General features: G+C 38.1%; 1 protein-coding gene across 11 annotated transcripts in view; it reads right to left on the bottom strand.

Annotated features, from left to right (window-relative positions):
* Positions 1-27,774, bottom strand: part of NRXN1 (neurexin 1) — a 743,394-nt gene that overhangs the window by 203,019 nt on the left and 512,601 nt on the right. For all 11 annotated transcript variants that reach the window (XM_068402153.1, XM_068402237.1, XM_068402487.1 and 8 more), the window contains one exon: positions 21,120-21,301. In XM_068402153.1, the coding sequence (XP_068258254.1) occupies positions 21,120-21,301 (182 nt within the window). The remainder of the gene's footprint in view (positions 1-21,119; positions 21,302-27,774) is intronic.

Raw genomic sequence — 27,774 nt, 5'->3', positions numbered from 1 at the left:
TTTTTTAAATTTCTGAATGATATTTTACTTCCTTATTCCAAATAGCCTTTAAAATATAAAATTAATTCATTTTCTTCCTCTTAAAAAACATTCTTACACCTCTTTATGATTGATTTTGCAGTAGAATCTCTTGGTGATATCACCAATGCACCAGACATTTAGTCTTCATTAAAGTCTTGGGAAAAAACAAAACCAACCCTTTATGAACAGGGCTTAGCAGAGGTTTGATGGCAAGCACAGCAGGGATATAATCATGAGCGATGTAGTACCCAAAGGATAAAGTAATAGAGAGAGAATGAACCTTGACAAAAATAAATAAGTAACCATAAATATTACTATAGAAACGTAGTAGCAGAAGGAAACTATTGTTAGCTACCTCTTAAAAAGATATGTAAAATTTAAGGGGGTGGGGAAACAAAACAAATGACAATGGACATAACTTTCATTTATGACAGAACGCAGCAATAAGGATATTTGCTTTTCTTACACTATGTTATGTGTTCTGGACAACAGCATAACTCAGAGTCAGCATCCTCCCTACAGACTTAAAGGAAATCATACAGCTTACGGGGACATTTCAAGATTTTATGTTTGAATATTTTTCAGTCCACAGCCTGTGCGGTGTTTACAGCCACACTGGTACCCTCCCAAAGATCAGAACAGCCGCGGGGTCAGCTCTCTGTGGATGGGCCATCCCTTCCAGAACGCAGCACGCTGGAGCCCACGGTGATTTCACACTGGTGAACACACAACACCGCTCCCCTTAAGAGACGGAGCAGAACCATGCTGCTCAGCTCACAAGCACAGGGCTCTCCAAGGAGCCTTTCCTCTGCCGGGGTAGAGGAGCCAGGGCATTCACGTGCAGCAGCTCGGGAGCCACCACTCCACGCATGCTCATTTAAACCTCTCCAAGTCCCACAAAGCCCTGATGGAGCACAGCTCCAGTATGTACAGTCTATTGCTACAGGGCTCTCAAACCCTGCCCTCACAGTAGACCTTACCAATTCCTTCTGACTCAACAACATCCATGAGGGGACCAAGAAACTTCATCCTTTCTGCACAAGCACAACAGGGATAAAATATGACCCATCTTTTAAACAGGCTGCCGCTTATGTTTGTGTTTGTTATGATGCAGGCAGTTACATTTTCAATTTAGGGAAATGACAGCTTCATAACTCATTTTCCCCCCCCAGTAATACTGGTCCCAATATTTTCATGACATGATTTATAGATACAACTGGTTGAACAGTCTAAGGTTCTGGATTTGTAACAAAATTATTTCAACAAAACAAATTCTAAATCGAGTGTTCCTCTTACAAACTTGCTGCACGAGGAAGAGATGCCAGAGCATTAAACAAATCAGCTCTGTCAATGCAATAAGCTTGAGTAAGAAGCATAGGGTTAATTGAACCTGTTAAGAATCAGAATAAAAGTTGGAATCTCTCCAGTTCCACCAAAAGCTGTTCTAACAGGTTATCTACCGTCTTTGCTGTGCCCTTGCCTAGATCAAGTTATCTCTTGCTTTTTTATTGAATAAAGATAGGGAGTTTAGCTGCCTCAGGAAAAAAATGTAAGAAATACCTCTAAGCTCCAGATGGTGTGGGAGAGCTAACCTATGACACAGAGCTCGTTCCATCTTGTTGCTCTGAACTTCAGCGGATTTGAAAAGGATTTTTCACCCTTGAAAGCAAGCTAATAGAGTCAGAGATAAGTTTCAGGGATGTGATAAAGTTAATTCCCCACCTGTCCACTTCTTGTCATATATCCCTTGACTTACCAACAGCCTTTCTCTGAGTCTAGGAATTGGTGGTGGCAGGAGGGAGCAGTGACCAAGAGCAGAGGAGCACACAGCCCCAAGATGCCTTGTGTCTACGCTGCTGAAAATGAGGAACTCGACAGCAACCACTGATCAACAGGTCAGTCATTTGTCCATTCTGACATGCTGGGATCCAACATTGGTTTGCCTTTTTTTTTTTTTTTCCCCCAACCAACAGTTAGAAGAAAAAAAAAAAAAAAAAAAATGACAGACCAACCAGGCTCAACTGCTTATACCAACTGTGTGAAACTCACTGTTAAGGTGGGTTTTGAAAGTTCATGCATTGTTTCATGCTCACATCCACTGACTTTCCCTTCTAAACTGAAAGGGAAGAAGGAAATACGTTGACTAAACACTGTCATCCCATGTTAACAAAAATATCGTCCATTGCTTCGCTTGGATCCTTCTGACAATCTCACAATTGAATATTTTTTGGAAAACTTATCTCTAGAAAGTCAGTTTAATTTGTATCACTACTTCTGATTTTCTAAGCAATTTATCTATAGAGATGTAGGAGGAGTGTAAAATTTATATAGAAGCCACCACTATGCATTAAATGCACTAAATGGAAATTCCTTCCCCACTGAGTACTTTATAACTAGGGTAATGAAATTTTTATCAGGTTGTAACTTAGAAGATTATAAGACTGGTAGCACATTACTCTAAAAATCAAATCTGATTAATGTTTAATTGTAGCAATGTGCAGAGGTATTAATTAGGTGCACTTTCTATGACTCATCAATAGCTATTAAAGCAAAAGCAAGAATAATTTGAAAATTAACATGAAGAGAATGGTATACTTGAGTGGTAAATTATAATTAAACTGAATGGACCTTGTGAAAATAATAGAAATTGTCATTCAGTATAACAATTTTGATACATAATGTAGCTATAACAAATTTTCTAGCAATCAAGTCTGACACCTTTTCCTCAGGATATTTTTTTGTGCAGAAGCCACAGGTGTGAATTAAAAATTCATTTATGCTTTTCAATGAGAATCACAGGACAGATCTTAAAAGCAGTACATCCATTTGGTTCTTACTGCACAACTGAAGCATTCATGCATGTATCTAGGCAGGCTTTGTTTAAAAGGGGATCCCAGCTTAGGCTCTGGATTTGTATATTCAAAGAAGTGTTGCAATCAAACTCAAAGCTCTGTATCCTTGAACCTTGCACTTCATTTTATTAATGAATGATCTTAAGTCATGCAGAGGTTAGAAATCTTGTTTCAGAACTGCACTTCTTCAGTGAGATGCACTTTTCTGCTACATTTGTTACTGAGATGGCAGCTAGGCATATTTTCACTACTCATTCCCCTTCCCACAGTCCGGCAAAACCAGTTTTATTTCCATTATCAGAAGGTGCAACTTACACTACATTCCTTAAAACAATACTACTACTACTACTAATAATAATAATAAATGAGCACCTAGTGTTCATGACCTTGCAGAAAAGGTTGACAACATGACCAAGAAACACCAATATCAGAAGGATATAAAATGAATCCACCTTTTATGCTAATTTAATGCCATCATAAAGAACCTGAGATATGTGCTTTTGGCATGAGCTATGTTTTCTAAATTTATTTTAACTAACACCGTTGAAACTGTAATTAGCTTCTACTGTACTGCTCTGGAACAGCAACAAAAAGTAGAACAAATACATGATCTTGTGCCTTATGAAGGGGGAAAAAAAAAAGAAACAAGGCATTAAAAAACTTTTCCCGTTTAGGTCTATTATTTGTATATGATTTATTATGATTGCCTTTTTGTCATTATTTTAAAAGCCTAATATTGTAATCAAAGAGAAGGTAAGTAAATGGTTTTAAGATTTAAAATTTTCATTCAAAGAAGTGAACAAGGCAGTGATGCAACACTGAAGAAGCTTCTTTGGCTTGGTATTTTCAGTTAACACTAAGATCAGTAACTTAAATTAAAGAGCTGTATGTTGGCCAGGTGATCCTATGGATTACCTGCTTCTAATGCTAGAACCATTTTTTTTGGTTATGATGCAGCAAAAAAGTGTTATGTGGCAGGTCCACAATCAGAAATAGAAATGTCTACATTTATTAAAAGCTCAAAATGCAACACACACGCAAGCTCTGAATAACAGGTTTCTATTATACACCGAGTACATGCTGCACCAGAAATATCTTGGAAATTAGAAAAAATATAATGAAGCAAATTCATTGACACAGTCTTCATCAAAGAATATTTTGAATTGTCAAGAATATAACAGATATAACACCAGCCATTAGAACACTCTCCAGTTGCAACCCATACTGATTTATTTTCTATTATTCAGAGGATGTGAGGTGAGCAATAAGTGACCAAAATGTTCTGCGTGAACAGTGATGAGACTTTTGTCCATTTACACTTATGCCATCACAAATATCCTCTTAATTGCATGATAGCTGATAGAAACCAAACCCAGCAGCTTAGGACTCTATCTAATTTTAGAGCCTTAAAATACTTAGAGTAGGAATTCATTATGAGCAGGAAATAAAATGGGGAGTTGCAGCTGGCTTTTAAAAGGTTATTTATTGTTAAACCAGTAAAAAGCCTTTTAAAAACCATCTTTCATGTATGTACTAATGCTTCTAATGCATTAATTTTTGGTTAGAATTACTAAATCTTTTGGAAGTTTTATAAAAAGTGATTGATACAGAGAATCATTATGTTGCCTGTGTTTTCCTGGGGGTGTTAATAAATCAAGCAAATATGATACAGAATCCAGATTTAAAATATCTCAGGTGGCTAGAACTGGTAATAAAAAAAAAATGCATAAAACTCTTACAGCTAGGGAAATACCCACTACAACATACAAGAGAATGTTTCACCTAATTGCTCTGTCTTTTCCATCACTACAGTGCTTAATCGTCATGTCCCTTGTCCACATCTCCAGACATATTCAATTGTGCTAAGGAGACATAATAAATTCAGCAGTATTAAGGGATTTAGAAAAGGTTTTAGCCTTTGGAAATGTACCGTGGGTTCTAGAAAGTGCAAATATGCTGTGTTTCATGTTAAGAGCTGGTGCACAGTGACATTTTTCTTTTAATATGTCCCTAATGTTGTGCAACTGTTGCAGTGCTCTTCAAGTTCCTTGCCTCCCGCACTTCTAAACAATTATAGAAAATACATTTAGGAATTCTTTTCATTTATTTTAACAAGATATAAAGTAAATCTCCAACCTGAATTTTGACTGAAAATGTTTCAGCCAGCTTCTACAAGGAAGTCATTGCTATGTGGATCTTGAATTTAGCAACAACAAGCAACAGCAATCAGGACTATAATGACCATAAAATAAGTAGGACCATTTTGTCATCAATATATAGAAGATGTGTTTTCACTAAGACTGGCTAGAAAACTATTTCTTTCACAAATATTAAATAAAAAAGAAAGTAAGTGTTGAAAACTATCTCCTTCCTGATTTACATCAACAAAAATAAAAATTTTACATTTTTAGAAACACAAAATGAAACAAAGATTCAGTCACCAAGGCAAGTCAAAAGTTGATATTAAAGCCCTCAAGCTATGGTCTGTGAGTCTGGATCAGGTCCCAGTCTGAACTAGGTGGGGAAAGGATTTGAATCCAGGTTTCTCGCAGTCCCACTGAAGTCAGCACCAATTGGTTAGTGGTACTGAGGAATGAATGAGTCCTTTTGCTTTCACTTGTACATTCTATCGCAATTCTAAAAATTTTCCACCTTCCAGTTTCCATTGAGAAATGAGACTGTAAAAACATAATCCTCTAACTTACACAGCACTACCACCTAGATCAGATCACTGATCTTTCTCCTTCTGTATCCAGTGCCTAGTGGTGAACAGAAACACGTGGACAGTTATTAAATGGGTAGCCCTTGACTTGCACCTACCAGGGTAAGGCTTGATGGTTTTAAGCTACATTAGATCTAAATAAGAGAAGTTTGAAAACCCATAAATTTTTCCTGAGATAGGTGCATGTGCTTAAAGTGGTGGAAAAAAACAAACATAAGCATCCCACCTTAAGCATTTATAAAGGGGCCAGCCAAGCGGTAGCAGAAAAGCCCACTAACTTCCTAAAAAGCAGCCTTAAGAGTCAAAGCACTGCTACCACCTCCCCAGTAGGACCAAAGGGACGAGTACCAGTTTTTCCCTTAACACCATAATTTAGCCTTGCTCAGATCTAGTCAGGCCCACAGGGAACCGTAGTGGAGCAGGACAGAGGGAAAGCTCCACCACCTTCTCCGCCTCCTGAAGAGGGAATTAGTGCTTTCATGAATCTAATTTGCTTTCTCTATACCCTCCAACTCACCACAAGTCATTTACTTGTGATTAGGAACTCACTTGCAAGCTAATACTTAAAAAACAATTTAAAAAATACTCCAAGTCAGTAAGATTTCTAAAGCATAAACTTACATGTTAAAAAATCAGATGTAGAAATCAATCCTGTCTATAATTTCAAGAAATACTAACAATGCAAGGAATATTTCTGATAATCACTTTATGAATAGCACGTGTGTGGGAGAACATGATTCACACAAGACCATTTCAGTCTCGATTTTTAATGTTACTGTACATTATAGGAAAAACACAGCATGAATCTCTCAAATATTTTCACTGAGAAAAGGAAGGACTGTAGGGAATTAATTAGGTTTGCCAGCAAACCAAAAGTGTTTGTGACTGGTGCCTCTGAGGGTCAAAAGTAATAAATTTGTCATGCACTAGTATTCCTGATATTACACCTGTGTCAGGGGACAGTGAAGATTAATATTGTAATTAGTAATGCTGAACAACATCTCCATTACAAGACAGATAAAGTGACAATCCTGACACAGTCACAGCAATGATTTTATTCATAGTTTTTCTTCCAACTTGATGAAAGGAGATACGTTACCAGCCTGGATGACTTCTATATTTTGGGGCAACGAAGCAAATCTATGACCTACCTTTGCAGCTGCAGAAGTGCAAAATAGCTGGTGAAGCTGCATGACACAACTTGGGGAAAAGCGGGTGGCAAGTAGGATTAAAGGAGGGGACGCCACAAGTGGGAGAGGTTTACCTTCCTTGACACAGAGGCAAATGCATGCTCCTTCTCTACTGCACATTGCTGACATCAGAAGAAGAGCAATGCTACCAGTTCACATCTAAACAGGCCACCCTCAGCTGTCACTGCAAAATGATAACCCAAAACCCAAGCTGGTTTAGCCCAGACCAAGTTCCTGTAGATGCAGCATGGCTGGTGCTCAGGGCAATACCTTGCCTTTGCTGCAGGGGAAACCCCAGAATACCTCTGCTGACAAAGGCATGTACAGAGTTTCAAGATTTACTCCCAGAGAACAACGCCAAAAAAGATAAAACCTCGTACATACTTAAAGTGTACTGAGCTTTTACAATATGAACCTGAAGCTGTGACAACTTGTTATAGCTAAAGGAGATTTTTTAATCAACATTCTGTTAAAAGCATTAGAAAGCCTCCTCACAAATAGTCACTGGTGTTAAGAAACCAGAGAGTCTTTTTTATAAATGAAACAGGAAAGCTTAACTTCCATGATTTGTGAACAATTATCTTTTAGATAATATGCATGCACTATTGTGACAAGAAAACTTAAAAAACATTTCACACAGCTGTGCAGGTATATCTGCAGCCAATGAACTGACCAAACAGCTCAAAAACCTGAAAAATAAATTCACCCCAATTGCACGTTATTCTTGCAATATAATCAAATGAGTTTTGTGCAGTAATCTATTTAGCCCGCTCATGTTATTTTAGATTTACACCGGGACGATTCAAATTACCTCACTACTCCCACACAGCAACCAAAGCAAACACTTGCTAACATTTGAGAAGTGGGCGAGGAGGCAAAGTTAGTTACATCACCACCATCTTTCCCACAAGCTGAAGAGAAGGCACATGCCAACAGTTGGTGAACAACACCCCAACAGGCCTTTGCTTGGCCGGAGAACAATTCTCAGACATATGGATTCAAATTCTTTCCTGCATATAGGGGCAAATCAGCTGGCTAGTGTTAAACAAAAGGGGATGTTGATATAGCAAAGGGAGAGCAGGTTCTACCTTAGGCTGCTGTGCACCTTGGAGTTTACTCATGACACTCAGACCAGTGGATATTAAAAGAAAATGCTTAGCAGCAGCTTACTCCCTCCTTTTTCTGTGTCTTTAGGAATGAAAACAGAGAACCTCATTGTGCTTACATCTAAGCATTCATTTTAAATCATTCCTGGACTTAAGCCTCCCAGTTAAAAACTGCAGCATAAATGGAAGTGTACAGCTTAAGAAGACCTCTCTACACCCATCACTCACTGGTAACAGCAAGTACATCTAGGCTAACTTTAGCAAAAACATACACGAGAAGTCTCCATGGTGTTCCCATTACCCATAGGAACATAGTCCAATCTTGAAAGCATAAATTGACAGGGCCTGCCTACATAACCTGCTCCACTACTAACCATCAAACATAGTTGGAAATTTTTTCCCCAATACCTGATAGCATTATTGCAAGTTAAACCAACTATTTCTTACCTTATCTTGGCAGACAGGCAAAACAAATTAGCCACAGCCCTGTTAATAACAACCTACATGTAATAAAAGACAGTTTTCACATCCAGTCATTCCCTGTCTTCTCTTTTATAAACAAAACAGAGCCCATTCTTTCATTTCCTTCTTAGGAGCTACATGTTAATTAAACTAGAGTATACTGCTGGTTTTTTTACTGGCTGCCTAATTTGCTTACCTCCTTTTCAAAGCTGAGCACTCAAAACTAGACATACTTCTTCAGCTAAGGTCCCAGCAGCACTGAGTGAACAATTAACTTCTCTGCCTCCTCTGCCACCCCGCATGCCGTCAATACACCCCAGACCGATGAACGTCTGTCTCTGCAGCAAATTGCAATCAGCTGTAACTTCTGTAGAACTGCTTCTTGGCCACAATTATTCCCCATTTTATAGCTGTGCATTTGATTTTTCCTTCTTAGGTACAGAACTCAGCGCTTTCCTTTGTAGAATTCATCTTCCTGATTTCAGACTATTTCTCCACTTTATCAAGCTCATTTTGAATTTTAATCAGTTCTCCACAGCGCTTGCAACCCCTGTCTCCCCTCCTCCCACGCTAGCACAACTTGGTGTCATCACGTACCACACTACAGCTGTGACAAGGAGACGTGCTGGTGCTTTTTATTTTGAGCTTGAATATGCAGCGAAAAGCAAGAAAGAAGAAAAGAAAATCAATGCCTTAAGAATGTCAGTTTAAATAGCCAGCAAAATATTTAAAAAGTAGATCAGGAATAGAAACCCAGAAATCTTAAGTATCTTCCAAAGGAGCGTATCAGCTGAGCACAAAGCTGTGACAAGTTTTTAGCTCTGGGGAAGACACTGCCTATGAATTTAGCCCTTGGCAGCACCTAGCTTTACCTATATAACCACATTAATAAGGAACAGGAATTACAACCAAGGGACTTTCTGTGTTTATTTATGGATCAGGTAATACGAGGTAGACAACATAATTCTTGCAGCACTTTCTATCTTGTTCCTATCTTTATTATATGTTTCCTGGAAACAAATACCCAAGTTATTTGCCAGGGTTTCATTATTACTCTGTATTATCCTGAGATTTTTTAGAATATAAGTGCATAGCCATCATATTTTAGCCTCAGAGTATATACTCAGGTGTTTTTCCAGGCAAGCAATTAGAAGATTGGAAAGTCTCACAAAACGCTCCTATGAATTGTTCCATAGAGAGCAAATCTAGACGCACCAAACAACCGCAGCATCCCGTGGCACCTTTACAGCCAAGAGTTATTGCTCACTGTGCAAAGTGACTTGCAGACGTGTACACAAAATCTTGCAATTAAAAAAAAAAAAAAAAAAATCCCCAGACCCTGAAGCCACCTCCAAAAAAAAGCATAGTTGCTATACTACTAGCAACCTGTGCATGCAGATATACACTACCTGCTAAAATACAACCCTTTTCAGATCAAGGGCTGACAATTTTACATTAAAACATGCCTTATATTAGCTTTATTAGGAATTTCATAGTACTTCCGCTTCGAAAACAAGCAGTACAGAATCCCCTTGCCTTTTTCCAGTTGCTGAATAGCAAACCAAAACATTACAGCAACTTCGGATATCAGGGAAGGCTCTCTGGGAAGGAAATAAAACAAAACCAACTTGTCAAATGGGACTCCCTGCTGCTGCATACCATGTGGTGCTCTAGTGTGCTGCATCTGTTCGGCTATTAAACATAGTGGTGAATATGATACCGACAGCAGTGACATTATCAAATATGCTGAGTGGTTATTAAGGCTCTATAGCATAATCTTTTCACTTTTTATTTTAATTGGTAGAAGTTACTGTAAAGTAGCTTCACGTATGATAATGCTCTTTGTGCTTGCCCCTAAATGAGAAGGCACCGCAACATAATCCACAGCAAGTCTTAAAAACTCCATCTGCTATGCAAGGGAAAAGCTGGGTACTTTTGCTCCAGGAACGATCTGTTGTTCCCTGGAATTCACGGGGTCAGGGAAAAAAAAAAAAAACAAAACAAAAACATATGGGGAACAATAAGGCTTGAGGACATTAATGGGGTTTCACAGTGAACAGGAAGAAGGCAGTCTGTAGCATTTAGTGCATAGGCAGTAAATTGCAAGCCCACCAAAGGTGAACGCTGAACAGAAAATAACAAGAAATTCCAGCCTCAAAATAGAGCATGATGAGATCCATTGAGGATGTAATGCTTCAATCCCATCCTTCAATCCAGAAGCCCAGGATGAAGAGGAGTACTCAACCCAACAGCAGAATATGCAGAGGGAAGACTTTCCAGTCCTGTACGAGCAGGAACACTTCCTAGACCGTAAAGAATGTATAAAGCTGCAGCAGCAAGCACGATTTACATCTCCCTGAGGGAATAGCTGGACTTACATTTGGTCCTTGACTGAACACAGATTATCACCGACAAATTCTAGCACAAGAAGTTAAGGCCACTTTAGTAGTTTCATGCTGATGCACTGAAGGCTTCAGGATAATTTCACACAGAACTGGCGAAAGTGAAGGACCAGTGTCTTTCCTTTGTCCCTTGGCATCCCTTACTCAATGTGAGATAGGTAATTATCGAAAGCCAAGAAATGCATAAGTCAGTTCCTTCAGCTAATCCACCCTCTGGAGCATCAGAATGCTTCAGTGTAAATGGGCTTTCATGAACAGAGAGATATTTAAGCCTCTCCAAACACTTAACAGGAAAACTCACCTGTTGTTAGTGAGATTGTAACGTTAAGCATAAACCACCAGAACACTGACAACATCAGTTCATTAAACCCTTATCCTGTCTATTATTGTTGCAGAAATTCTTGGGACTGGCATGATCTAAGTGAAAAAAACAAAAAGAGACTTAAAGAGGCAGCAGCCCACTGTCAAATGGAAAGAATAACTATAAGATTGATAGGGAAGGCAAATATTATACATCTATGGTTGTTGGTGGGAGAGAAAGGAAAAGACTGCTCAGCGATACACCAGCATTGGAGATGCACTGACATGAAGCGTGTCATGCTCAGGTAAGAGAGAAAATGATTAGACAGCACAGGCACGTAACTGAAAAGCAGATGAAGATATAACTGGTAATCTGAGTTTCAGAAATCCAGATAAATTCCCTGCGCTGGCTCAATGTCCTGCATGACCCTGGTGCAATGAATTAGTGTCAGAGATTGTAAAAGTTCAGTAACTAAATTGGATGAAAGTAAGAACCAGGCCTGGTGTGTTCAGTTCTACCCACTGGTACACCGGATTAAATTCAGTGTTTTTAATATAGTTACTCCTCACTGACACAATAGTGTAAGTCAAAAGTGAGAAAGGCTCAAGACGATAAAACAAGCTGGAAGAAAATAAAGCAAACCAGCATTAAATATTAAAACAAGTTTCCAGTTTGGTGATGACATGGAGGCATCACAGAGCAAAGCCTGAATTAAATACATCGTCTAATTAAGTAATTATGAGTTACAATTAAGGTAATATCTCACAAAAACAGAATAGTATTAAGACGAGCTTTCCTTATTAGCACAAAGTGATTAACTGTAATAGCAATGTTTACTTAAACAAATGCCTGAAGCAAAGCAGCAGGCTCTGTAAAATTGCCTCTGTACCTTTCACCTTCCAGCAGGAGGTTTTTGGCCTGATGTAGATCCTGCTCATACTTACTCATATTTCTGCAGTTTCTTCAGACAAATTAATAGTGGAAGTGGTGGAATGAAAATTGTTTGGAGCTAGGATCAGAATCTGTTTAGGCCACTAGCAGTACTTTTCCCCTAGCCTTGTTCTGCATCAATAGGCTAATCTCTCTGACTGGTATTAAAAATTATATTGTTCATACCACATGTTCACTGAAAAACTGCTACACTGGTACTTTGTGCTGCAGCGCACACTGTATGCTTATCCTTACTTAGAGCTCATAAATTTAAAAGACATGGAGTTAATGGGCCAGATCTTGGGTTCTGGCTTATATTCATAAGAAACAAACCTTGATCTGTCCTGTGCAAACCTGGCCCTCTTTCAATGGGTCATAGCAATCTGAGAGTCACTCTCTCTTATTCAAGCTGCCATCAGGAGCTAAAAGCATTGTCTAGGATACTCCGAAAGTGATGCCATTCCTCACCTCTGTCTTTTTTTTCCCAAACCATACATTATCAGCCCAAAGTGCCTACAACCTGCCTACACCCTGTACTTTCATGGCTTCTAATACATGGGGTACACATACATTCCACTTGCTTTTAAGCCCAGACACCCCCAGGCATGCCTAATAGGGAGGACAGAGTGCAAATCTTTTTGTGATTCTCTAAAATTAGAGAAGAACTAGGCAGTAACAAGCTAGGAAAGATTATCAGGGCTGACTATTGTACTACTAGATATAGTATATGCTTAATAAAATATAAAATAGATATAAGCAGAGAAGTACTCAATAGGTGGACAAAAGTGGTTGGCTCTTGGAAGTGACCCTCAATCACCCACAGCTCTTATTCCCCAAATAATCACAATAATTTCCTACAATTTGGTGCTTCTTCCTTTGGGTGATCAACCAGGTTTCAGTGAACATCTCAACTGTTCTACTATTGCAAATAGCCAAGTATTCTTTAAATCTTAATAAGGTTGCTAAAATGTCTGCTAAATTTTTCATCAGCTCTTTTTATACATGGCAATGTTCTGGAAGAGTTGGTGCCAAGTTATTAAAATGTCTGTAACCTTCATATGCAAGGATGTTGGCTAGTAACCAGTGCAGGAAATTTTGGATTAAAATAACCTCATTAGATGGGGATGGGTCTAAAACATCAATGAGAGAATATAAAGTTAACTAGGAAAGGTGCTGCTATGGAGGAAAGGTGGGCTATTCACTTATATGTACTTTACAAACTAATTCTTCTGTCCTGCTTTCTGTAGCCAGAAATTTGTTACCTATATGTAAAAAAAACTAGTCACAAAAGGATATATCTCCTAACTTTGACTACATGCTTATTTGCTTTGCTTTTGCTGCTTTTGTTCTTTAATTAAACAGAACTAAACAAGGGTCCTCAACAAGAAGACCTTCCATGTGAGTACAGCATACAGTCACCCTCTGAGGTGAATCCTCTGTTCCTTTAGCTATATGGTATGCCTCATTCTATGGGAAAGAAAAGGTATGTAATCACTGAGATCCCTGGAGGTTGCCACCTGCTTTCCTGGGATTCACTGGGACTGCAGAATATGCGCAGCACATGAATTTGTCTTTGAGGACACGGCAGGAAAACAACTTAGGGAACAAGGGAAAGGGAAGAGAAATAAAGAATCCTTGAACGTTAAGACTGGACGTAACCTGTACAGTACTTCAGAGCTTTAAAAATAACAATGTAAAAAATTAGAGCTGCGTCATGAAGAGGTCATGAGCCTCTTCAAGTTTATGTTAATTAAATATGCTTGCTCTTTAGCTTGCCTCTCTAAATTGGTCCACTTCAGTCCTTAAAAACGCACAGTTTTTGTTATTAGTATAACATGACTCAGCCCAAACCCCTTCTATTCTTAATCTTTTCAGTATTTTTTTTTTAAATTCAACAAGGCACCAGAAAAATTAAGTTCCATATTTTTGTTCTCTCCTCATTCTGGGTCAAAAGTCCCATTTGTCTACCGTTTGCAACAGTAAAGTCAAAGAAAGACTTGCGATCAAATTCAGTGACAAAGTTTTGGATCTTAAGCAGTTCAGCCAACAGATGGATTCAATTTACAATGTAATCTTGAGATATGCGAGATCAGAAGGGATCTTAAGAGTCCACGATCTGGTCTGCAAGATCATTTCATACAACGCTATGGTCACATGCAATTCTTTCCATATTGTGATCAGATGATTCTAATGTATGTGGGCTCACCAAAAGTGTTTTAAATATCTACTCATGCTCAGCCATGCTCTACATCTTTGTTAGAAGAAAGCTCCTCCAGAGTTTCATCAGTGTTGAGGGCTTGGGCATTTTGTTACTGACACATGGTATTTTAGCTGAGAACTTGGGTCATACTGGTTGTGCAATTTTCTCACACCAAGGGGCTGGCAGGTGGTGACCCCATCATACAGCATGCTTTTTGCGAAGGAAGCTTTTATCCTCCCAGAAGCACGAAAGGAGCAGGATGCATAAAGGAGTTATCAGCTGGCTAGAGGAAGAAGTAAGAACTTCTGTTCATCCCAAGAGAGCGGAAGATGATGAAAGGCATTGCTTCCCTCAAGCTCCTTTCTAGGCTAGGGAACCAGGAAATCACAGCTGGGAGATCAGCCCTGCCATGCTGGTATAACGGACCTTCCACGCCAGCATCAGGATTTCTCCTTGCAGCGCTCCATGATGGCAGTCATAGCCAAACTGTTTAATTATATCAACTGTCCAAATTTCACTCATATTTTTCATACAGTAAGGTATCAGTCTGTGCTGTGCCAGAATTAGCACCTTTCTATAACCTTCCTTCAGCAATTTGGCCTGTTTATGGCAAGAACAGACCACAGTCGCTCAGTGCACAATAACAGACTGTGCAGAGTATTCAAGATGAGGCACTAACAAACAGCTTATATTATAAAATCCCTTTTCAGAGTTTTTTTAATCTATATCTCTGCTAATACAAAAGAATAACTTAAGTGCATGTTTTCAAGGCATGGCTTGACCATTTCAGTGATTTATTTTTTTTTTTTCCTACAGTCTCAGATCTTTAACCTGATCAGTGAGGTAAATGATTGCTGCATTTAGACCAAATTCCCTAGATTAATTCATTGCTCCCATTCTAATTAACTTAACGTTTGTGTACATTGAATTGCATTCTCACCTGCCTGTCTAATCCCATAAATGATTCTTTTTTGATTGCACTGCTTTTCATTATTCAAACCCATAAGCAAGTCTGGAAATCCGTCTTTCATTGTGATTTTTCTTCAGTTTAAAGATTAACATATAGTCTGATTGCTGAATTTTTTGTTCCCCAAAGAGAAGAACAATCACTGCCCACAACAGTTAAACTTCCTATAGCATTTTCCATACACATATATTAATGAGAAAAAAAAAATCACAAATAAATATCATTTATATAAGCATAATTAGGAAATATCAAATATTCACAGAATTCTGGGTTAAATAATATGAGCCTTAAGTCATTTTCTTGTGCCTCAAGGTAGCAGAATATTAAATATCACAACCCTGATAAACGTAATGATCCAAAGTTTTTCCAGGGCTCCACAGTGATCCCTGATGCCCACTTAACTGATATGATGGTGGCCTGATTTTCAGAGGTGCTGACTATATTGAGCTTCCATTGACTTTAGCTACTGATGTGAATGCTAAGCACTTCTAAAATATCAGATTTCTGAAACCTAGTAGTGCTTTTTTTATTTTAGCCCTTCCTGGACATGAATAATCCGATTTTAAAGTCATTACTGTTTCATGCATACACAAGCCACCACTGGCCTTACCAAATCTTTGCATTGCACAGATATTCATATAACACTACAGAATTCCATATTTGACAGATGATTATTGGGAGAAACAATATTCTGGGAATATTTATTTTAAAGTTTATTAAGCTCTTCCTGGGAAAATTCATTAGCTTGGATACAAACCGCTAAAATCAAAGGTATTTTTACCATCAGTCTCACTGAAAGTACACTCTCTAGGCACCGATTCAAATACAACTAAGTCAATAAGAATCTTTCAATTGACTTTCCATTAGGCATTAAGCCCAAGACATGAAGTATTCAAAAGAGAGTAACAAACTCATTTACCTTAAGACTCTGCAATTTTTTTCTCTGGTATACTCAAACACAGAAGTCTGATCCTCACCCAAGTTTTACTATTTCTGTTCACTTGAGGGAAGGTCATTATACTTGCATAAATTAAAATTATCCATACATCATGTATATGTACAATAAAATCTAAGAGCCGGCTATTAAAAGCCTGTGCAGAAGAATATTGCATATGTATAACTAAGAGACTGAGGGAGGGCAGTAGGAAATAATAGTCCTTTTAGGTTTGCCAAAAGTTCCAAAAAATCAGGAGGAAAACAGTTGAGAGAGGACTTTTGCAGAATTTTCCATTAACTTAAAGCTGAAAACCAAACCCACTTGATATCAATATTTTTTTACACAAAAGTCAGCATTTCATTTGAAGATATTAAATATTTCCCTAGTTTATAAAAAATGAAGTATATCATATACAAAAACTGAATAAATAGCTTAGAAAATGGAGAAGCATTAACTTCCTTTTAAACCAAGAGAATTTTTTAACCAAACTGACAAAAACTCACAAAAGCTTTCACTTGATTTTTATCCACATCTTCCTCATGGAAAGTTACAGATTAAAAATGCCTTTCCCATAATATATATTTTAATAGATGTAGTACATAAATAGTTGGGACAAAAAGCACAACCTGAATTTATTCATGATCCAAAACCCAATTTTCTGTAAGACACAATATTTCCTCTCCTATGACTGTTCACCTCAGTCATTAATTGTAACTCTGAAGGCTTTACAAGCACATTTTGAAAATCTGAGTACAATATTGATTAATCTATCATGCCAGTAACGCTGCATCTTCAGAGTATTTCAGGTTAATTGTGTTATACCTTGCATATATTGATACTATCTGTCCTTAATCACACCATACTTTTTCAGGTAACATGTTACCACATCTTTTAAAATATTTTTCCATGCTTTCCCATCACAGTATTAGTCTTGTTCGTTTACATTTTCCCTATATTTTTTTTCTAAAAAATATTTTTCCAGCACGTTGTTTTTGTGCTCCCAAAATACTTTGATTTTAAAACAAATGACAAACAAGGAAGACACAGAAACTGCTGACTCTTTTCAAGACAAGCACACAAAATGTTACATTTTGGTATAGTTTAAAGTCTTTCATTTTAACAATGAAAGATAAAAAAGTGGCATAATTTATACTTAAAACAATTTTAAAAAGTGGTTGAAATCTATCAATGGAAATCTATCCTTCTCGTCTTCATTGTAGAGCAAATATTCCTTATGCCACATGGCAGAATGCCAGTTTCCTATGCTACCAGCATTGCCAGAAAGAGCAATTTTAACAGGATTTCTTAGCCCTTCGAAGCAATATCTTTGTCTAAGTTCACTTTGTTCCTCACCATAGGAAAGCTGGAAACTCGAGGCAGCAACAGCACAGTGCTCATGAAAGACGATGACATACATCTGTCCCACTACTTTTCTGTCTAAAGACTTGGGAGAAGAGGGTGGGAAGAGAAGAAGAGCAGAGACAGGAACACGAATCACTGACAGAATTACCTAAGGGCTTTAGAAGTCAATGAAAAAGCCAAGCACAGAAGTGCACATGGTGATTAACTGAATACTGCATGAATAAGCTGCTGCCTTTTTCCATTTCGTATGGAGATGGATGCGGACCACGCCAAGAAGAAGGGGAAAAAAAAGGAGGATTGTATAGTACTTTTCAGAGCTATCTGTCCTCCTTTCATCTGTCAACAGGAGAAGGAAGTGGCAGTAGACTTTTAGGCATGATATCTATTTCCTCTTGAACTAGATCTTCCAGCAGAGACTGCACAGGAGACCACTTCCATAACAGACGGCAAGTGATAGCTATGAAAACTAATTGCTGCATCTCTGGATGACTAAGTCATATTAACATCCCCTTCTTGAAGCATAGGGATGCATACATATCATACACACAACCAGTCCTTTATATCTAGGCTGCTACGGTACAGGTGGAGTTTTATAATAATCTACCTTGGAATTTAAAATATTTGCACTGAAACTGTTAAGCATCTGGTAGCAATGCAGATTACACATTTTTTGAAATGTTTCTCATATTAACAATGGTTATTTGGGGAGGTTAAATGACTACTTTAAACAAATGTGTTCCTAACCTAACACTAAAGCTGTGATTCAGATGATCAAGTAGCAATTTTCCAAATCAGAATTTGTTATGAGCTTGATTTCATTATTAGGTTTACATCGTCTTTAAGTAAACAGAATAATAAAGAGGGCAAGCACACACTGAAGCACCATAATCAAACTTGTAATTTTCTCTTCCATTCCTAGAATGAAGAAAGTTAAGAGCAAGCTACCTCATAGCTGTTCTGAAACATCCCAAACAAGCACCCTCCCCAACATGCTAGTGAGGACTATGATTTAAAAAATTTTAACTCAAAGCAATAGTTCCACATAGAGCTTACTTTGCCACCATTCTGCTGAAAATACACATAAAGCCTGTGCTTACACTTCCGTCCCAAATTTTGTCAATGAGGAAGATCTGAGTGATTAATGACCTCCTGGGTAAAATGGAAGCTCGGTAACAAAAGAATCAGTTTCTATCACACTGTAAAACTGAATCCCAGCATAATTAAATCACAAGCATATCCTTGTTATAATGTTATAGTTGATATAACACAGTTAAGTTATTCATGCACAGTGCATCTCAATGTACACAGGCATTTATTGCTCATGCATATTCATTATACAAACAGGTGAGTGAGTGCACGCAAAAGAACATGCAGACTTAGACCCTTCTCTCCTTCCAGTTTCTCCTCCTTCCACTATTCACAGCTTTTGCATGGTTCTGGTTATTTAGTAGGTAAGACATTCTTAGTGTCATCTCAGCATCAGTGCAAGAAGGAAGTTTTGAATGACACAACCCTCCTACTACTTTTACTACAACTAGTTTAATGTAGTAGCTGCCAATATTGAAAAACTTTAAACCAATAAACTATTTTTCAAATATAACATATACATAGGCCTTTCCATTTCTATGTTCTTCTTCATTTTTATAACCGTGATGTTTCACAATATCTTGCTGAGCTAAAATAGATCTCAGGTAAAATTCTCAGAAGTGCCTACAGTTCCACTAACTTTAATAAGATATATGTTCTTTGGTACCATGAGTGCTTTTGAAAATACTGCCTTTCAACTTCCTTCTGAATACTATCCTTTGAAATAGATTCTGGGAAATTATATACCAGTAGTTTTCCAAGCTTTATCCAATAGTGATGACCCTTAAAAAAACTCTTGCCAGATGTCTTAGGATTTCAGGTCAATCCCTTAGTGTCTCCACTCTAGAGAGAGACTAAAGAGAAGCAGCTCTCAGAAGGTCAGGCCTTGTTCCAGTGAAACTATAGTTACCACAGATTTTGCTCTGAAGCAGAGCGGGCTTCACGGAGGTTCCTGAAGTCTCTCGCAAAGACAATAGGAAGAGGCAAGGATCACCTCAGAGCATGATGATAAAAGGCCTTTTGCTGTTTCACAGAAGTTTCAAAAGACCAGTAAGGTATAATTTATGATTTTCCCCATACCTATTAAGCTGGTAGTGTTTCTGACCACAGAAAACTCTCAATTATTCTTTTATTTTTACTATCTGTTGTTACAGCATGGGTATAAGAAAGTTATTTGGGGAAAAAAAAAAACAAAAACACTTATAAGCAGGCAATAATTTTTGATCTCCAACTCACAATTAATGAAACCAATGTTTGTTTTAAAATGGAAAAATCAAGGCTAGACAGAAGATTGCACAAATATTATGGTTCTGATAGACTTCAGGTATAGTAAAACTACAAGAAAAACATTCCTTAATATGCTAATGAAAAAGAAAACACTGTAAGAAGAAAGCAACACTGTTGACCATAGTGGGTGGATGTGGTCTCAGATTGCAAAGAAATGGGCAAATGACGACTAGGTACCTGATGTTAGATGTGGCTTTGGAAAGCAAATTTTTAAATTCTCTTCAGCAACACAATGCTTGCCTTGAAAAATGTAGGCTCTCAGCTTTTCTGGCACCTGGGAGAAGTTGCTTTGTTCACATTTTTAAATTAAGATTGTACAATACCAGCCAGCCATTTTGTCCATGCGTTTCAATGTAAGAGAAGGGTATAGACAACCTCTGAATTTTATTTAAGGCTTGCTTTCTTTGTTTATTTACTTAAGCCAGTAAATAAAAAAAATAATCACCTTAGTCCACAATGCAAGAGAGCATTTACAGAAATAAGGAGCCTGGGAAGATTGACTACCGTAATTCCCTCTAATTTTGAAAATGATCACTGCTGAACCTTTTCTGAGGGTAGAAGTGTAATTGGTTATAGATCAATAAGCAATTTCATTCAAAAGTTATGTTCTTGAAAGTAGAGATATTCTTAAATCAAAATCAAACTAATACATTGACAAAGTTGAGACTAATCTAAACAACAAAATTTTAAACCGTCCTACTTATGTTTATCTCAACTGATCACTTATTTATGTTGCCATAAAAATCCAGATGCTTTCAATTTTGATTGCTAGTAATTTGCTTTAAGGCAGTTGAAATTACTTTTTTAGACTTCCTAGCTTGATGATCTTGCTTTCTGCTTAAGATTTATCATCACAAAGGAATGGTGAAATCAGAGGATAAATTCTAGTATTAACAATAAGCACAGTCAATTGTGTAACTGTAAAACTGTAATTCCCTCAGAAGATTCCAGATTAAATCCTGCAGGATTAATGTACCTTCCTCTGACATTGCTAAATCCTGTTTTATGTAATTAGATTGCAGTAAACTGCTACATCTGTACAGGTAACACGGTATGATTTTTAATTGAAAAGCCATATAAAGTAGCACTGTATAAAGTAAAAGGCATTTTAAGAATGTCTGAGACCCTGTACAGTATTGTATGCTATAAGCCATTATCATTTAGTTCACTATTGACCATAAAAGGTTCATTAGCACTGCTGTATTTACATTAAAATAAAATAAATTAAAAACCCACAAATATTTTAGAACAATCAAGACAAGAAGAAATATCATGCATTTTTAATAATACTTACGATATGTAGCTCTAAATAATCTCCAAGCCCCGTAGAACTGTCCACTCGTACCAACACAGCTTCTTTTTGAACAGTACTAAACCCTATTGCCAGTCTGTCCGCACGAGTGCTTGGCCGATCATTAGGAGGCCACGTGTAAGTGATTTGTCCACCACCTTTGCTAAAGATATATGTTGTTCCCGCTGTAAAACAGAAATAAAGATAATTAGCTCACTTGCACCAATGAAAACCCACATGGAAATCATATGCTCTACAAAAATCAAGATGTTCTCATATAGCAAATGGATTCACAGAACCAAACAAGACTCTATTTCAACATGGAGCGGTCTTTATCTCTGAAAATTTTGCAGCAAGCGAGATATTAGTGGTTTTTGCATAGTGCAATCAACACAGAATATAACATAATTGCATATGCAGTGACTTAAAATACCATAGCTCTGATTCAGAAATGCATGTCTATTCAAGAGAGTTCTTAAGAATATGCTTGAAGAAATAGTTTCTGCGATGTGTAGAACAGGGATGAGTTGAACCAAATGCTTTCCCAAACTGGGCCTATGTGGAGAAGAAATCAAGTAATTCCTGTTATCTCAGGACTGACAAAAAATGCAGTTCCTTATTTACACAATGAAAATGATACACACTATATGATACGTCATCGCGCCCAGAGAAGCAAGACATTAACAAATGCATTCAGATAAGACTTTGACGGATCTGAGGTTTATCAGCTTGTGACAGATGGGGATAACAAATGGAAACACACTTCACTTGTCATGTCAGGACAAAAAGATATCAGTCTACCGTCTAAGTAAGCAATGGCTTATTTGCATAATGCTCAATGTATAACTTAGAAGAGTGGAAATCTTTGCACATTATCTCCAGTGTGCACTTACAAAATCTATAATCTGTTTTAAACAAGTGCTGTAAGCTGAAACCACTTAGCACTCAGGTGCTTAACTTCACCACCAGTATATTTACTCTGAACTAAAACAGCAGTATATCCAGACATTTTCCATTTAAAACTTGTATCCTAACAACACCATACAGCAGGCAGATTGTGCATGCACTCGATCTTTCATTTGTAAAGTCACTACAAGCTGTCCACTTCTTTTCTACGAAGATAGGTCAAAGCCTAGGGAGATACATCAGCGCATTGTAAATACGGATGTCTAGTTTTACTAGCTGTTCTAAGCTGGCTCACTGTATGACTACTCTCAATTTTATTAAATGTAATTCAGTTTATTCCACCCAATACTCTCACTACTTACTTCCCATATTCATGTAAGGAGATAATGCATAAAAACATAATTGTCATTTTCTTACTTTCTTCCAAGACTGACCAAAAATGCTGTGAGCATACAAAAGGATCTAAAATCCCTTGAACATGTAGAATTATAAAGCTGAAAACAAGACGGGCTGTATAGTTACACCATTCCTTCAACTTCCAGATGTCCCAAAATCTTACTCTACTGCTGAATGAGACTACTTTGTGTCAGTCTCAAAGCAAAAAGGTCACCTGGTCTTTTTGAAAAGATATCCTATTCTAACACTTTTCCTTTATGGAATTACGTACCTACTCATCAGTACTCACCAGTACCATCAATTTGTAATATTTTATGCACTGTGCATAGCACTTAAAAAACTGTAAAGCTCATTTTATACCAACACACTTGCAGGATCGCACTGTGCTTCAAATAGATCTCTTGGCTTTTCTCTTGATGGCAAAATACCAACCTGCATATGTTTTAGGAAAACTTGTCAACTCTCTTTAGCAAAGACAAACACAATAACAGATGTGATATCTAAGGTTTCACTTAAACTGCAGGTGAAATCAGAGTTTATAATCATTGTAGAGTTGTGCAACAGTAGTGAAGATAGGGGCTGTGCCTTAAAAAGCTTGGTAATGGACATGGGCAAATGGTGGCTGGTTTAGGAATGTGTGTGACAAAAACCTAATCTCCTGCTTTCCCACCCTTGCCTTCCTCATATGTGGTGCTCTGAAATTAACAATAATCTGTTGCATGTTATTCAGTAACGATGGTTGAATCTCCAGTTCTAGTACATCCCAAAACAAAGATACATGAGACAGGTAATGTCACTCTTGATGGTCCCCAAGTTCTCCTCTTTGCTGCTGGTGTTAACTTCAAATCTTGAGCCAACTGAGGAGTGACAGAGTTTGGACCTTCATACAGTATGTGTCACATTGGTGTCTGTAGTGAAAGGATTTATTCTGTGTTGATGAAAAACTGTAGGCTTGATCCAAAGCTCATTAAAAACAGTGACAGCCTTTCTGTTGACTTCATAAAACAGTGACAGCCTTTCTGTTGACTTCATAAAATACTGTGTCAGGTCAAAAATGAGGTTCTTAAAAGTAATAAAAATGAGAAGGCTAAGAAAAAACAACCCCTTACACCTCAATGTCACAGACTAAACTGTTAGAATAGTACATAAGATTTAAGTGGCAGTGCATAATTCTCCTTTTCTTGGTTGTAACAGATGTGTTTACCCAATATAGAAGACAACGAAAAAGCATGCCAAGCGATGGTGGAGTCATACTGAATACAATGACCCAGAAGTAAGTCTCCAGATCTGAACAGTGAGAGACTCTGTTGTTCTTATTCAGAGTGAATCTTTGTCACAGTTTTTTGCTAAATGCTGCCCTTCAAATAAACCAATGAAGAGTAACTCATTCCATACTGCTGCTGCATTGAAGCCAAGGTCAATGGATAAATCTAGCTGTAAATCTTAAACTACATAGAATCAACACCAAAGTTAAAAACTTATCTTTTATCCATGGTAACATGTGGCTTATGTGTTTTTATGGCAAAGCTTTCCCTTCTTTATAACTGTCCATTCTGTAGCTCTTCAAACTAACTGCGTGTCTGGTAACAGGCTAATTAATCCATGCTGATGAATACTGTTCTGCCTCTGTCTAAGCTGTACAGGGAGTCACGTTCTTTGAATTTCCTGCATTAATTATGAAAAAAATGGGTCGGAAGCCATTTGAGAATAGGTCCTCTAATGTTTGTATTTCAAGAAAGACAAATATAATAATGTAAAATTTATTACTTTGGGATTGATCTCAGCTTATAGTCCGACCTCCCATTAACTATTAAAAGCTAGAAACTGAGCAGTTATTCGAAACTATGCGGCTTACTATCAGTTTTGGATCTGTTAAGAAACAACAGAGGAAGCCTAATTCACTTGCTCCATAAAAGCTTTTATGCTCTCTGACAAGCCTTAAAACGTCTCTGCTGTTCTTTCAGAACATTGTCACTAAAAACCAGTCATCCTCCCTCTCTCTTTTAGCTTGTGGCACTGTGTTGTTTGAGGTTTATCATCTCAAGAGAATTGAAAGCAGCAGAATTAGAATGTCAAGAATAGCAATGCCATCAGCACAGTACTTGTAAGTAGGCAAGTCTGTAACATGCCAGTTATATCTCTCAGCCATAGAATTTACTGCATAATTCTTTATGCGTCCATGCATCTACACAACGTTTAGGAAAAATGTCCATACAGCTCTTTGAAATTCTTAACCGTGAAAGCATGGTTCTTACTGTAACAAACTGCCAGTGGTCAAGATACAGTAATGTTTTTTAATGGCCTGGGTCTCTCAAGTCCTACTTGTTTGCAAAATTCATCTTTATGAAATAGTGCATTCATTTCAGCACAGCCTGGCAGCAACTCAAGGACATCTGCTTACCTACACAGTATTAAGCAAATAAATATTTTGTTTAGTACCCATTTACTGTATCTATTACTGTGCATGACTGCAAACCTTTTCAATATTTACTGCTCTGAAGTCATATTTGATGTAGTTTAATAGTTTGCTCAAATCAACAACAGATCAACAGCTTTCTACCTTCCTCATGTTCATCCCAATTTTGTGTTTAAGTTATAGTGCACTGAACGGTAATGTACGTATTTCCATTTTTCCCACATAATGTTAGTAACTTAATGTTTATTTTCAACATTCACACCAGGTTTCAGATTCTGATTAAGTGAAAGCAATGCTTTGATTGAGCTCTGGACCCCAATGAACTATGATTCCATCACACTCTATAGCTGGAAAACTAAAGACTGAAGCCTGTAAACTTCAATAATGAAAATTATTAGATGCTCTTTCATTAATAGTAAAGCAATTTTTAACTATTACAAAAAAATGTGAAGGGTAAGCATTGCTGGTTATAACGAGATATTACTCAACAATGTAATTTTCTACCTTCTGTATGTTATCAGTACTTTACTTCATTCTGGGCTAGAATATGAATCCTCTTATTCCCACTGGTAAGTAATTACTTTCATTGATAAACCTGCTGAATCCAGTGAGACTATTTGTGCAGGCTGCTATTAATTACCAAGAGTGAAGGATTTCCAACATGAATATATATATATAAATACACACACACACATCTGCACAAACATCTATATGGCGGCATTAATCACACTTGCTATGTCCAGGGGAGCATATAAATCTCCATTAAAACTTCTTTTTACATTTTCATCTATGTATTTTCATCCTGCCCAAGCTGAAGTTCCAGAAAAGACATTTGTTGGAAGAACAATACAGCAGCTCACACATCATCCATCAAGTTCCTCGAATGCGTAGAGGACTGCTTCCCCATACAAATGTTAGATGTGTCAACCAGGAATGAGGCACTGCTGGACTTGCTACTCACAAACCAAGAAAACCTGCTTTGTAATGTCTCGGTTAGTGATAGCCTTGGCTGCAGCGATCACAATATTGTGGAGTTTGGGATACTGCTGAGCACGCTGAAGGTTAGTACTAAGACAAAGGTTTTAGATTTTAGAAGAGCAAACTTCAGCTTGCTCAGAGCTCAGTTGGGAGGAATTCTGTGGGAAGCTTCCACGGAGGATAAAGGAGCTAGAAAGTGCTGGGACTTTTTTAAGAATTCTCTCCTGGAAGCACAAAAACCAGTTCATTCCCTTTAAAGGTAAGGCAAGTAGGCGGAGCAAGAGACCCCCTTGGCTTTACTGCAAACTTCTGAGTCTGCTCAAAACCAAAAGAGAAGAATACAAGAGATGGAAAAGCGGAAAAACACCTATTGAGAATGACAAGGGCATTGCCGGGGCATACAGAGATGCAGTTAGAAAAGCAAAAGCTCAGCTCAAATTGAAATTGGCCAGAGATGTCAAAAAAAACAAAAAAGGGTTCTTGAGGTATGTAAACAGAAATGTAAGCAGAAATGGAAGGAAAATATTGGTCCACCATTAAACAGGAGAGGTGAACTAGTCACCAACAATGCCAAAAAGGCAGAGGTTCTCAACACTTTCTTCACCTCTGCCTTTACCAGCACTGTTGGACCCCAGACTTTGGGAACAAAAATCCAGGTTGATGCAAACACAGACCCACTGTCAGTGAAGGAAGAGTTGGTATGTGAACTATTACAGGAGCTTGACCCCTACAAATCGATGGGCCCTGACAATATCCACACGAGGGTGTTAAGAGAGCTGGCTGACGTCATTGCGAGGCTGCTCTCCATAATCTTTGAGAAGTCGTGGAGATTGGGTAGGTCTCAGAGGACTGGAAGGAGGTTAATGTCACCCCCATCTACAAGAAGGGCTTGAAGGAGGATCCAGGAAATTAGAAGCACATCAGTCTTACCTCAGTCCCTGGGAAAGTTATGGAATGAATCCTCCTGGGGGATATCACAAGTCAAGTGAAGCATGTGACTGGGAAAAGCCAGCACAGACTCACCAAGAGAAAATTGTGCTTGACAAACCTGATTGCCTTCTACAACAAAGTAACCTGCTCGGTTGATGTGGGGTGAGCAGTGGACGTTGTCTACCTGGATTTCTCCAAGGCTTTTGATACGGTTTCCCACAGTCTCCTCCTGGAGAAACTGATGCGTTACAGTCTAGACTGGTGGTCTGTGCGGTGGGTGGAGAACTGGCTGACAGGTTGCACCCAGAGGGTGGTGGTAAATACCTTCTTTTCAAACTGGCAACCTCTCACAAGTGGGGTCCCCCAGACATCGATATTGGGCCCATCACTGTTTAATATCTTCGTAAGTGATCTGGATGATGGGATCAAGTGTACGCTGATGACATTTGCTGATACCAAACTGAGTGGGGAAGTTGACACTTTGGAAGGGAGAGCCACCCTGCTGGAAGACCTGGACAAGCTGGAAGAGTGGGCTAACAAGACCCTTATTAAGTTCAACAAGGACAAGCGTAAGATCTTGCACATGGGAAAACATAATCTGGGAAAGCAGCACATGCTGGGATCTACCCGGCTGGGGAGCAGCTCTGTAGAAAGGGACCTGGGGGTCCTGGTGGACAACAAGCTCAACATGAGTGAAGTGTGCTGCTGTGGCAAAGAGAGCCAACAGGATGCTGGGTTGCATCTCTTCAACCCTGGTCATCACCTTCTGGTCATCACCAGAAGAGATAAAGAAGTCATTATCCCACTCTACTCAGTGCTTGTCAGGCCACACCTGAAATTCTGTGTTCAGTTTTGGTCTCCACTATACAAAGAAGATGTGGAGAGGCTGGAGAGGGTCCAGAGAAGGGCCATAAATATGATCAAAGCATTGGAAAGCCTGCCACATAAGGAAAGGCTGAGAGAACTGGGTTTGTTCAGCCTTGAGAAAAGGAGGCTTAGGGGAGACCTTATCACCATGTTCCAGTATTTAAG

Source organism: Nyctibius grandis, chromosome 1 (genome assembly GCF_013368605.1).
Source record: "Nyctibius grandis isolate bNycGra1 chromosome 1, bNycGra1.pri, whole genome shotgun sequence".
NCBI lineage: Eukaryota > Metazoa > Chordata > Aves > Nyctibiiformes > Nyctibiidae > Nyctibius > Nyctibius grandis.
The sequence above is the reverse complement of the archived record's forward strand: the minus strand, read 5'-3'. Positions and strand labels throughout refer to the sequence as shown.